This window comes from Brassica napus, chromosome A3 (assembly GCF_020379485.1).
Source record: "Brassica napus cultivar Da-Ae chromosome A3, Da-Ae, whole genome shotgun sequence".
Lineage (NCBI taxonomy): Eukaryota > Viridiplantae > Streptophyta > Magnoliopsida > Brassicales > Brassicaceae > Brassica > Brassica napus.
In genome coordinates, this window is record NC_063436.1 from 1662167 (window position 1) to 1675514 (window position 13348).

Consider the following 13348-nt stretch of genomic DNA (forward strand, 5'->3'; position numbering starts at 1 on the left):
AGTGATCATGCTCTCAGTATTCTTTTAATTGGTTCACCTACATTTAAGTGGGTAGGGGCCCCATGCATTAGGCACATAATTCTACTGTATTGGTAGATCATAGGGCCACACACTAAGAGATGAGTGGTCACAAACTCAAACCTGATCTTGTAGAAGCAAGAGAAAAGATAAAGTTTTACTAACATTTAAGATAAGCTAAAAAAAAAGCCTCAGAAGACCTGTTATTGCTTTCAAGACTCACTTTTAATGTTCAGAACCAACAACAAAGTAACTTTATTACTTCCGTTAAAACATATTATGGCAACTAATGGATGATGGAGATTTTCTCCTCCTTAGGTGGAGCAACTTGCTTCATGAGGCGTGATTTATCCCATGGGTCCAAGGGTACTCGTTGTGGTGGTTGAGGTGTTGCTGGATTCGATTGCCTAAGCTCGTTCTCTCTGTCAATAAACCTGCCCACAAGTATATGACCCACTTAGTTCACCAGTTATCTCAAATATAACAGAAGAAATGATAAAGAAGAAACTAGTTATACTCGATATACGCCATAGGAGCAGCATCACCAACTCGAATGCGAGTACGTAACAATCTTGTGTATCCACCATCTCTATCTCTGTAACAGAATGGTATTTATCCCAATGAAGCAAGCGCTTAGGCAATAACAGTTAGCACAAGAGTTGAAGAAAATTTCACTTGTATCGGTATGCCAATTCAGTAAAAATCTTGTGAAGGACATCATCTCCCCTTACAAAACCAGCTGCTCGCCTTGCTGAATCAAGCGAGCCCTGATAAGATGAAGTTTTGTCAGCAAGATGTAGTTATCGAATACTATACACTTCAGTCGCAAGAACACACACTCTAAAATACTTAAATGAAAGTAAAATCTATATATTTTAAAACAGTATATAACACCAAAGTTACATTTTCAACCAAGCAGATACTTCACTGGAATATAGTCTATATGATATTAGGGGTGGGCACTTTACCCGATATCCGAAGTGGCACCCGAACCCGATCCGAAAAAACCGAACCGAAATCCGAACCGAAGTAGCAAAATACCCGAACGGGTATTGAATAAGGAGAGATTGGATACCCGAACCCGAATGGATATCCGAATATAACCGAACATATGTATAATTAACCTTATGTTTCTAGTTTATATCTCTCATTTTATATAAAATATTTATATTGATACTACACATAATTTAAGTTCATATGATATACATACAATTACGGAAAAATGATTTGCTACTCACTTAAAATGCATGTCAAGTTTTTTATTTCAAAAATTAACAAAAAGTTATATCCAAAATTAAAAAAAATAACTAAATTAGTGCTTTTTTAGTTTTAAAATGTTATGTCCAAATCTATTAACCATTCAATCTATTAAAAATAAAAAATTAGTTAACTAAAAGTTATATTTTTAAATACAATAAACTTGAGAAATGAAAATTTTAATTTTTTTTTCAAAATCTAAATATCCGAACCCGATCCGAAATAACCGAATCCGAACTAAAAATACCCGAACCCGACCCGAAGTACAGAAATACCCGAACGGGTTCTAGACCTCTATACCGAAATACCCGAAAATCCGAAATACCCGATCCGAACCCGAACGGGTACCAGAACGCCCACCCCTATATGATATTATCTAAAACAAAATGGCACAGAGAATCAATAAACCAACATACCTCTTTACCGAGTTGAATCATGTTATCAGCAAGACGACGCACCTCTTTAGCCTGCAAACACAAACAACGTCTCTTTAGCAGTGATCACTAATCACTAGAGACAATTTTCATAGTGAATAAAAAAAGCAGATTCAACCATCAAAATGTGATAGAAAGGAGTCTCCTTTTTCACCAATACAGACACAACAAACAATCTGATGAAATTGAGTTACTACAGGTATAGGAAGATTCGTCGATTCTATAAACTCTAATCAATACCTTGGTGACGGTGGTCTCTATACGCTCGTGCTTGACCAATTGAGATACCAGAGTCCTGATTACAATAGTGAAAAGTAACCAACACATCAAAGGAGAAAGCTTTTTACATTAAGGAAAAGACAGAGGAGAGATGTGTACCTGAGCATGGAGATACGGTGACCCGCATGCCGGCCAAGCTTCCTGAAGTTGGTCATTTCTGCAGTCGGAGAAGTGATCGGAGAGACAGAACCCTAAGGTGGAGAGGTTATACGGTAAAATGTGTTCTGTCTTATTTAGTATTGGGCTGGGCTTTGTGCCAGTAAGGATACACATACCATTTTGACTGATTAAAAAAAAAACATTTGGGCCCAATAACACAATTTTAATTTAATTTCCAAGTCTAATAAAATCTTATAAGTTTATAACCAATAGTTTTGTCAATAAATATTTTTTTATTTAGTCTGAACAATCCAATTAGATATATAGGTGTTAATTTTGGTTTAATTTGAAAATCTTGTTAACCAATATCATGACAAATTCATTGAGAGGGAGGATAGAATAAATAAATCTTATTTGGCAAAGCTCTCCAAAAGTACAGAGAAAAAAAATTATGAGTTTTATTCTAAAATTAGATAAAAATTCTACGAAAATGTTTTAACTACTCTGTCAGTGATTTATAACCAACAATACATAGATTAGTCATGGCCAATCTGAAATTTAAGGGGCCATAAACATTTTTTATACATTTTTTTCATACTTTGAATATTTTATCTATGTAACAAATCTCTAAAAAAATATTGGGATTCAAACCAATGTTTCATTTACTTGTCTCTATATCTGATCATGAAATTAGTTTGTCCTTAATTTTTTAAAATTGGAAACACTAGTTGACTTAATGAATCTTCGAAATGATGTCGACTTTAACATTGTTAAGAAGTTTCATTTAATGAAAAGAGCAAAAGCAAAAACAATAAAATTAGAATGTAATTCTAAAACAAAAATGGTAAACATCACATGTCTCTGCAAAAGAATTAAAGTATTCTCATAAGATCTTTTCCAACCCACCTCTATTTCTACATCTATAATAGCATTTTAGAGGCAAAATAACTCCAATCCATCAATATTTTTGTTTAAAATAGCAATTGTTACTTTTTTCCTATACATTGGAGTAAAACTCATCTTTATTATAGAGTTTATCTATTTTAGAGGTAAAAATAGATATAGAAGTTTGTGTTCTTAGTAATTCAACAAAAGAAAGAGAGATAAGTTTGTGTTCTTCATTTTTACCTTATTTTCTCATTGTTTGTTAAAGATAAATGGAACAAGATTTGTTCTTTTGATAGTGTTGTTGCTGCAAGCTCACTCCTCCTTGAAACTGATTTTCTGTTTCCTCCGCAGATTCCGCCGCATTGCAAGCCATGAAAGCTTAGTGGACAAGGTTCTCTGAGAATTGGAAAGGAGTAGACCCTTGTGGAAGCAATTGGGTTGGGATCTCCTGCTACAACAACAAAGTTGTTTCAATGTGAGAAAATGAACTTTTAGTTTGTTCTCTTTTTGGTTTGTTTCTCTTTTCTAAGTTGTAAGTTTGGTGTAGATCATTAGGGAATCTCAATGTGGAATGAAAGCTTAGAGATTCAATTTCAACCTTATCAGAACTTCATATCTTGTAAGTGTTTTTGTTTCTTTCAAGGATCCATTACATTTTACAAAAAGGACGAAACAAGAAAAAAATAATAAAATAAAAAGCAAAACGCAAAAAATAACAAAATAAAAAAACATATCATTTTTGTTTCTTTCAAGGATTCATTACCATTTTGACTAATTTTTTAAAAACATTTGGGCCCAATAACACAATTTTAATTTAATTTCAATGTCTAATAAAATCTTATAAGTTTATAACCAATAGTTTTGTCAATAAATATTTTTTTATTAGTTTGAACAATCAAATTAGATATATAGGTGTTAATTTTGGTTTAATTGGTAAATCTTGTTAACCAATATCGTGACAAAATCATTGAGAGGGAGTATAGAATAAATAAATATTATTTGGCAAAGCTCTCCAAAAGTACAAAGAAAAAGAATTATGAGTTTTATTCTGAAATTAGATAAAAATTCTACGAAAATGTTGTAACTACTCTGTCACTGATTTATAACCAACAATACATAGATTAGTCATGGCCGATCTGAAATTTAAGGGGCCATAAACATTTTTTATACATTTTTTCATAATTTGAATATTTTATCTATGTAACAAATCTCTAAAAAAATATTGGGATTCAAGCCAATGTTTCATTTACTTGTCTCTATATCTGATCATGAAATTAGTTTGTCCTTAATTTTTTAAAATTCAAAACACTAGTTGACTTAAAGAATCTTCGAAATGATGATGTCGACTTTAACATTGTTAAGAAGTCCCATTTAATGAAAAGATCAAAAGCAAAAACAATAAAATTAGAATGTAATTCTAAAACAAAAATGGTAAACATCACATGACTCTACAAAAGAATTAAAGTGTTAGCATAAGAACATTTCCAAACCACCTCTATTTCTACATCTATAATAGCATTTAGAGCCAAAATAACTCTAATCCATCTATATTTTTGCCTAAAATAGATATTGTTATTTTTTCCTCTACATTGGAGTAAAACTCATCTTTATTATAGAATTTCTCTATTTTAGAGGTAAAAATAGAGAGAAGTTTGTGTTCTTAGTAATTCAACAAAAGAGAGAGAGAGAGAGATAAGTTTGTGTTCTTCACTTTTACCTTCTTTTCTCATTGTTTGTTAAAGATGAATGGAACACAATTTGTTCTTTTGATAGTGTTGTTGCTGCAAGCTCACTCCTCCTTGAAACTGATTTTCCGTTTCTTCCGCAGATTCCGCCGCATTGCAAGCCATGAAAGCTCAGTGGACAAGGTTCCCTGAGAATTGGAAAGGAGTAGACCCTTGTGGAAGCAATTGGGTTGGGATCTCCTGCTACAACAACAAAGTTGTTTCACTGTGAGAAAATGAACTTTTAGTTTGTTCTCTTTTTGGTTTGTTTCTCTTTTCTAAGTTGTAAGTTTGGTGTAGATCATTAGGGAATCTCAATGTGGAAGGAAAGCTTAGAGAGTCAATTTCAACCTTATCAGAACTTCATATCTTGTAAGTGTTTTTGTTTCTTTCAAAGATCCATTACATTTTACAAATAGGAAGAAACAAGAAAAAAATAATAAAATAAAAAGCAAAAAATAACAAAATAAAAAACATATCATTTTTGTTTCGTTCAAGGATTCATTACCATTTTGACTAATTTTTTAAAAACATTTGGGCCCAGTAACACAATTTTAATTTAATTTCAAAGTCTAATAAAATCTTATAAGTTTATAACCAATAGTTTTGTCAATAAATATTTTTTTATTAGTTTGAACAATCAAATTAGATATATAGGAGTTAATTTTGGTTTAATTGGTAAACCTTGTTAACCAATATCGTGACAAAATCATTGAGAGGGAGTATAGAATAAATAAATATTATTTGGCAAAGCTCTCCAAAAGTACAGAGAAAAAAGAATTATGAGTTTTATTCTGAAATTATATAAAAATTCTACGAAAATGTTGTAACTACTCTGTCACTGATTTATAACCAACAATACATAGATTAGTCATGGGCAATCTGAAATTTAAGGGGCCATAAACATTTTTTATACATTTTTTTCATAATTTGAATATTTTATCTATGTAACAAATCTCTACAAAAATATTGAGATTCAAGCCAATGTTTCATTTACTTGTCTCTATATATGATCATGAAATCAGTTTGTCCTTAATTTTTTAAAATTCAAAACACTAGTTGACTTAAAGAATCTTCGAAATGATGATGTCGACTTTAACATTGTTAAGAAGTCTCATTTAATGAAAAGATCAAAAGCAAAAACAATAAAATTAGAATATAATTCTAAAACAAAAATGGTAAACATCACATGTCTCTGCAAAAGAATTAAAGTGTTTTCATAAGAGCATTTCCAAACCACCTCTATTTCTACATCTTTAATAGCATTTAGAGGCAAAATAACTCTAACTCATCTATATTTTTGCCTAAAATAGATATTGTTATTTTTTTCTCAACATTGGAGTAAAACCCATCTTTATTATAGAGTTTTTCTATTTTAGAGGTAAAAATAGAGAGAAGTTTGTGTTCTTAGTAATTCAACAAAAGAGAGAGAGAGAGAGATAAGTTTGTGTTCTTCACTTTTACCTTCTTTTCTCATTGTTTGTTAAAGATGAATGGAACACAATTTGTTCTTTTGATAGTGTTGTTGCTGCAAGCTCACTCCTCCTTGAAACTGATTTTCCGTTTCTTCCGCAGATTCCGCCGCATTGCAAGCCATGAAAGCTCAGTGGACAAGGTTCCCTGAGAATTGGAAAGGAGTAGACCCTTGTGGAAGCAATTGGGTTGGGATCTCCTGCTACAACAACAAAATTGTTTCAATGTGAGAAAATGAACTTTTAGTTTGTTCTCTTTTTGGTTTGTTTCTCTTTTCTAAGTTGTAAGTTTGGTGTAGATCATTAGGGAATCTCAATGTGGAAGGAAAGCTTAGAGAGTCAATTTCAACCTTATAAGAACTTCATATCTTGTAAGTGTTTTTGTTTCTTTCAAGGATCCATTACATTTTATAAAAAGGAAGAAACAAGAAAAAGATAATAAAATAAAAAGCAAAAAATAACAAAATAAAAAACATATCATTTTTGTTTCTTTCAAGGATCCATTACCATTTTGACTAATTTTTTAAAAACATTTGGGCCCAATAACACAATTTTAATTTAATTTCAATGTCTAATTAAATCTTATAAGTTTATAACCAATAGTTTTGTCAATAAATATTTTTTTATTAGTTTGAACAATCCAATTAGATATATAGGTGTTAATTTTGGTTTAATTGGTAAATCTTGTTAACCAATATCATGACAAAATCATTGAGAGGGAGTATAGAATAAATAAATCTTATTTGGCAAAGCTCTCCAAAAGAACAGAGAAAATGAATTATGAGTTTTATTCTGAAATTAGATAAAAATTCTACGAAAATGTTGTAACTACTCTGTCACTGATTTATAACCAACATTACATAGATTAGTCATGGCCGATCTGAAATTTAAGGGGCCATAAACATTTTTTATACATTTTTTTCATAATTTGAATATTTTATCTATGTAACAAATCTCTAAAAAAATATTGGGAATCAAGCCAATGTTTCATTTACTTGTCTCTATATCTGATCATGAAATTAGTTTGTCCTTAAGTTTTTAAAATTCGAAACACTAGTTGACTTAAAGAATCTTCGAAATGATGATGTCGACTTTAACATTGTTAAGAAGTCTCATTTAATGAAAAGATCAAAAGCAAAAACAATAAAATTAGAATGTAATTCTAAAACAAAAATGGTAAACATCACATGTCTCTGCAAAAGAATTAAAGTGTTTTCATAAAAGCATTTCCAAACAATCTCTATTTCTACATCTATAATAGCATTTAGAGGCAAAATAATACTAACCCATCTATATTTTTGCCTAAAATAGATATTGTTATTTTTTTCTCTACATTGGAGTAAAACTCATCTTTATTATAGAGTTTCTTTATTTTAGAGGTAAAAATAGAGAAGTTTGTGTTCTTAGTAATTCAACAAAAGAGAGAGAGAGATAAGTTTGTGTACTTCACTTTTACCTTCTTTTCCCATTATTTGTTAAAGATGAATGGAACACAATTTGTTCTTTTGATAGTGTTGTTGCTGCAAACTCACTCCTCCTCGAAACTGATTTTCCGTTTCTTCCGCAGATTCCGCCGCATTGCAAGCCATAAAAGCTCAGTGGACAAGGTTCCCTGAGAATTGGAAAGGAGTAGACCCTTGTGGAAGCAATTGGGTTGGGATCTCCTGCTACAACAACAAAGTTGTTTCAATGTGAGAAAATGAACTTTTAGTTGTTCTCTTTTTGCTTTGTTTATCTTGGAGAGTCAATTTCAGCCTTATCATAACTTCATATCTTGTAAGTATTTTTATTTCTTTCAAATATCCATTACATTTTACAAAAAAGGAAAAAAACAAGCAAAAAATAACAAAATAAAAATAAAAAAGTAACAAAATAAATACATATCATTTTTGTTTCTTTCAAGGATCCGTTACCATTTTGACTGATTTTTAATAAAAATTTTAGGCCCAATAACATAATCTTAATTTAATTTAAATTTTCTAAATCTAGTAAAATCTTATAACCAATAGCTTTGTACATAAATATTTTTTATTTAGTTTAAACAATCCAATTAGTTATATAGATGCTTATTTTGCTTTAAATGGTAATCTTGTTAACCAATATCATAAAAAGGAATTTAGAATTTCATTATGAAATCAGATAAAAATTATACGAAAAAATTGTAATTACTCTATCACTAATTTTATAACCAATAATACATAGATTAGTCTCTGTCCTTTATTTATTATTTTAAAATTTTAAAATGTCAGGGAGGGCTTTGTTTCTCTCTACAGTTCTACACTAATGCTAAAGGAACTTGGACAAGCTAGCTTTAGGTTTTATTTGTTCTTCTTCTGACATAAGTACATAACTAGTGTTGTTGCGTTCTAATTTAAGTTTCCTTCTATTCTTGTAACATCTTGTCGGCAGTATTTGTTCGATCCACTTAAATATGTATGCCCCAAAGAGGGTCTGCATGGTTTAGTAAAACCTGCGAGATTTATACGTTGATTACACTGAGGAACATAAACAGTGGATGATATTTTGTGGCAATTGGTTGGTCCGTGTCTTTGTGGTATAGTTGTTGTATCGAGTTATTCTCAAGTTATGTTTTAACTCGAACTTATAATCTAAATATCCTAGGCAAATGTGTGGCTAGCTCAACTGATTGAAAGAGATCGTTTGTAGACAATATCGGAGTAAAGCAAATGAATATAATTTATTTGACATAACATGAAGTGAAAAGGCTTTGCCCATCTCTAATTATCTTTGATATCATTTTCTTCTCTCTTTTTCCCCCTCTTTCTTTTTCATTTTTCGCAGATGCTAATATTTAGTCATCGTCAATAATAAAATAACGACAAAGAAATGAAAAAGTATAATATTTGTTCTTTCAAATAAAATTAGAAATCTAAGAAATATGTCACACTTGCTCGTGAACCTAATTAAAGACAGCTGTAAAGAAGTCTTCATCTATTCTTTTTGAAATTTATCGTGGGTCATATAAAGAATTCTAAATTAATCTGCTTGATCTTCAGTAGTAGTCTTCCCAAATGCAGAACCAACTGTAATACTACTTTTTTTGGTAAAAAAACTATAATAATACTTGTACACGACTTCATAAGATATATACTATATTATTCCCGATCCACCATCCTATTGCAACATCCCTAAACCTAATAGACTGTTTAGGTTACTAAATCCATGATTAATGGTTTTAAGTTGTATAGGGTCTACTCAAAAACCAAACATACGAATAGAACCATAAGCAAATAAACAGCATACAAATAGAACCATATGTCAACATCTTTCAGTCACATTCTATCTCTCTCCCTCTCTCTCTTGATGTGCCCATAAATCTTGCTGTCAACAATTCACAACCTCCTCTTTTTCATTCCATCACCCATCAACAAAAGAAAAAGCTCTTTTAAATATTAAATATTTCCACTCAAAAACCCTTCGAACAAAATCTTTTCCCTCTCTCTCTCTCTCGCTCGCTCTCGTTTTCATTTTCTCTACTCGACTCCAATCTTTGATCCATCAAATGTCTTCTCGAAACTGCAGATCAAGAACCAATCAACTCGCGAAAACAATCATTATTCTCGTTGTTCTTCTTTTCTTTTTGGGTTGCTGCAATGGAGCAAGAACCACGAACATGTTCACGAGATCACCACCGAAACAAACCAACGAAGTTTCACCACCTCATCATCATCATCACGATCATCAAGTACAAAATCACAAAAGTGTACAGTTCTTGGGGTCCATGCCACGTCAGTTTCCGGTTCCAGCCTCTGGTCCTTCAAGAAAACATAACGACATCGGTTTAGCTAGTACTACTACGACTCGATCTTCTCCTTGAAGCTCAAAAGATTTGATTAATCAACCTCCTTTTTCTCTCTTTGTTTTGTGGTTTAATATTGGTTTAAACAGATGTAAATAGGATTTTAGTTCGATTTATTTTCAAATTATAGTATTGGAACTTGCTAGATCCATTGAGATAGTGCATGTACGTAACTGTAAAGAGGAGACATAAGGGTCTTTTTGTAGTACAACAATCATTGTTCTTTTTGATTTTCTGACAAGGAATGTTCCGCCCATGCTTAAGTTTCTCATACGGCTCGTATACAGTTATTAAGATATAATAAGTCCCAAATCCAAATCAACACAGGCTACGTACAATCACTGACATGTTTGACGTTTGTATACGATTATATAGCTCCAATACTTGGAATTTAAATTGTATAAGTCCAATCTTAATCACACGTTTTGGTTATAGCATATATATACTTTGAATGATATATATCGAAATAAAATAATCATTCAAGTACTAATAATGTGTGTTCGTGCGTGAAATAATGGCCAGTTGCTAAAAGTATATGTTATAACGAAAGCGTCGTTAACTAAAGCGTGTGATTAATATTGAAATATACATATAATTGATTATTTTCGATCTATCCTTTTGTTCAGTTGTAGTGAATAATGTCATTGAGTAGTCGTGAATGCGATGTAGCAACGGAGTTGATTTGACATCTCCTAAGAATTCCAGATGTTCTTTGAACGTTTTTTTGGGGTTAGTGAATTGTCATTGGGGTTAGTAGTGCATTTTCTGCATAGTTTTAAGAATCAATCAATTATATTCAATTGTTTCTCATTCAAACTTTGAATAACTTTATTGGACTCCCATGTGATATGATATATACTTTTCATTTTCATGAACAACAGGGTCCCTTGACTCTAATTAATTTATTGTCTCGGTTATTAAACCCCAGCTACGTTACAATACCTCACACCTTATACAACTAAAACTTCCACTGTATGAGTCGTATGTTCCTGCACGCCGATTCGAATTAGCATTCTGATTGAGACTAGAACTCACAATTTCAATAAAAATTTAATCAGCCATAAGCTATAGATTAGTTAAAATCGGTCTTGTTTTCTTTCACATACTCAACCCTGATTATAGTACTTACTGGTACATGGCTTATAATTCTTGTTTTGTATTGGACGTCTTATTGCAATGGGTTTAGTTTAATTACTGTGATTCGGTGGTGACCTCCAATGCTGTATTAGTCAAAGCATCCGTGTGGGAATGAATAAAATATAAATTGGCTTAAACGATGTGACAAACGCTAGAGACTAGAGTAGTAGAGTGTATATTACGATGGATCATGGATATGCGGCATGTGATGTGTCCATGCATTCGTGTGTACTCATGTCCACGTGCACGTACACGTGCGGTGTGCCCCGCCTGTATAGGGTCTCGATTATTTCGAATCACATATATTAATGTTATAATGTAATATACAACCTATAAATCTAGAACATATCCATATGCACGCATCGACAAACATACTCGTTCCAAAAACTCAATATTTTGGTTAATGATTGAACATTATTGATCGTATATGATTCATACATATTGTAAATATATGTTATACACTATAAGAAATATCAGGTATAGTAATGTTCACAAAAAGCATCAGATATATTACATATATGTTTTGATAGGCTTGTTCTTTTCACCGCCGCAGACGCAGCGCAGAAGGACCAAAATTATAACTGACTTTTGCCCAAATATGTGGAGAACACCGCAGGCAGCCGTACTTTCCACCATTAAAATCAGACGCAGCTCTCGTTTAGCTGTCGCTGTTTTACCCAGCGTCACGGAAAACACCGGCGGCATTTGCAAAAAGTAATCGCAGCGGCAAGTTATTTGTTCTCCACCATATATTTTCGTGATTTTGATGTGTTAATTTTGAGACGCTGACGCAGCGTCTGCTGCCGTGAAAAGAACAAGCCTGATGTCTCTTTCAGAGAAATATATGTTTTGATGTTTGGTTTGAAAATGGTCGGGTTTTTATTTGATCCAAGATTTACCTGGTTAGAAAAATTAACGGTATCTACCATATAGTACTCGAAAACAAATCGAATATTCACAAACATGTAATATGAAATTTATACGTACATGACATTTATGATAACACTATTCCCAAGTTAAAATCTATTATCTACCGCATCAATCATGTGAAAATACGCAACTTCTGATAATCACCGTCAAACTCTGACAACCTCCACGGATAAAGATACAATTACAGTTAGCTAAAAAGTTCACAAAAGAACGGTACCGCAATCACACAAAATATGTGTTTTTCTTTTTTCTGATTAAACGCGAATTCTCTGAAGAGTCCACAAGTCTTTTGACATGATGGAAGAATGATAAAGCTTTTAACCTACTGTTAACACAAAACATGTTTCAAAAAAGCTTTAATCATCTGGTAAACTGTTACGAGTCAGTGAACGTGACAACTCGTGAGGATAGTTGGGTCATTGGATCATAAGGTTTCTATTTGGGCTAAAAATGGCTAATATTGGACCTCAAATATATTACTGATCTTCTTTCAGTGAACTATATTCGGCCTAAGCCAATTTTCAAAAAAAAAAAAACTATATTTGGGCCGTTTGATTTGACGAACCCAGTGACATTATCATCTCTATTCACGATAAGATGTAGCTCAACATATGCAATCACAGTAAAGTGAAAATGAGAAGAGTGGACGCTCAACTTATCTTTTCTTTGAATACAACTACAAATGATGTCGGCTTTGAATTTACTACTTTTGTTACTCTCTTTTTACATTAGTTTTTGCAATTATATCTGCAACGTTATTTGACAAAAATGCTAGGAAATTAGACGTGACTAGTAAATTATAAAATTTATATAACTATCTATGATTATTTAAGCTGCCAACCAAGCGAGACCACTTTCCAACTATTATTTGGCAAAGCGTATGAACTAGCACATGCTTCCAACGTGGTATATGAAACTTTATATTTACAAATATTAAGTTTTCATAAATTTAGCCATTCCGAAAGGTGATTAACATTTGAAATATTGAACTAATTAATTTTGGACATACACCAAATAGCATCAATGGACAGAACACATTGTGAGACTACACTGATCAAACGATCTAGAACATATAAATTTCTTTAAAAAAAAAAACATTAAGAGATCATATTTTTAAAAATTTGAACCACGAGAAAACCGTACATTAAGAGAGATCAAATATATAAAAAAAAAAAAATCTGAACCATGAGAAATTGAGTAGTATTAAAAATGGACTAAAATTTCTCCGTCAACTTTCGTCTGTTCCAACAGCAGTCGCCGTCAAATATTTAATTCTAGCGTTTGAACGCT

The 13348-nt window shown here is 31.8% G+C and overlaps 2 protein-coding genes across 2 annotated transcripts; one reads left to right on the plus strand and one right to left on the minus strand.

The window, feature by feature from the left end:
* Positions 1 to 165: 165 nt before the first annotated feature.
* LOC106430591 (50S ribosomal protein L17) lies at positions 166 to 2363 on the minus strand. The gene is made up of 6 exons (XM_013871381.3): positions 2088 to 2363; positions 1950 to 2004; positions 1692 to 1742; positions 694 to 785; positions 536 to 613; positions 166 to 452 (listed from the first exon to the last, which is right to left on the minus strand). The coding sequence occupies exons 1-6, from the start codon at positions 2141 to 2143 to the stop codon at positions 305 to 307; spliced, it is 480 nt and encodes a 159-aa protein (XP_013726835.1). The 5' UTR covers positions 2144 to 2363; the 3' UTR covers positions 166 to 304.
* A 6200-nt stretch (positions 2364 to 8563) lies between these two features.
* On the plus strand, positions 8564 to 10249 carry LOC106443081 (protein IDA-LIKE 3-like). Its single transcript, XM_013884683.3, has one exon. It carries the CDS (start codon positions 9695 to 9697, stop codon positions 10007 to 10009), a length of 315 nt encoding a protein of 104 aa, XP_013740137.1. The 5' UTR covers positions 8564 to 9694; the 3' UTR covers positions 10010 to 10249.
* Positions 10250 to 13348: the final 3099 nt, after the last annotated feature.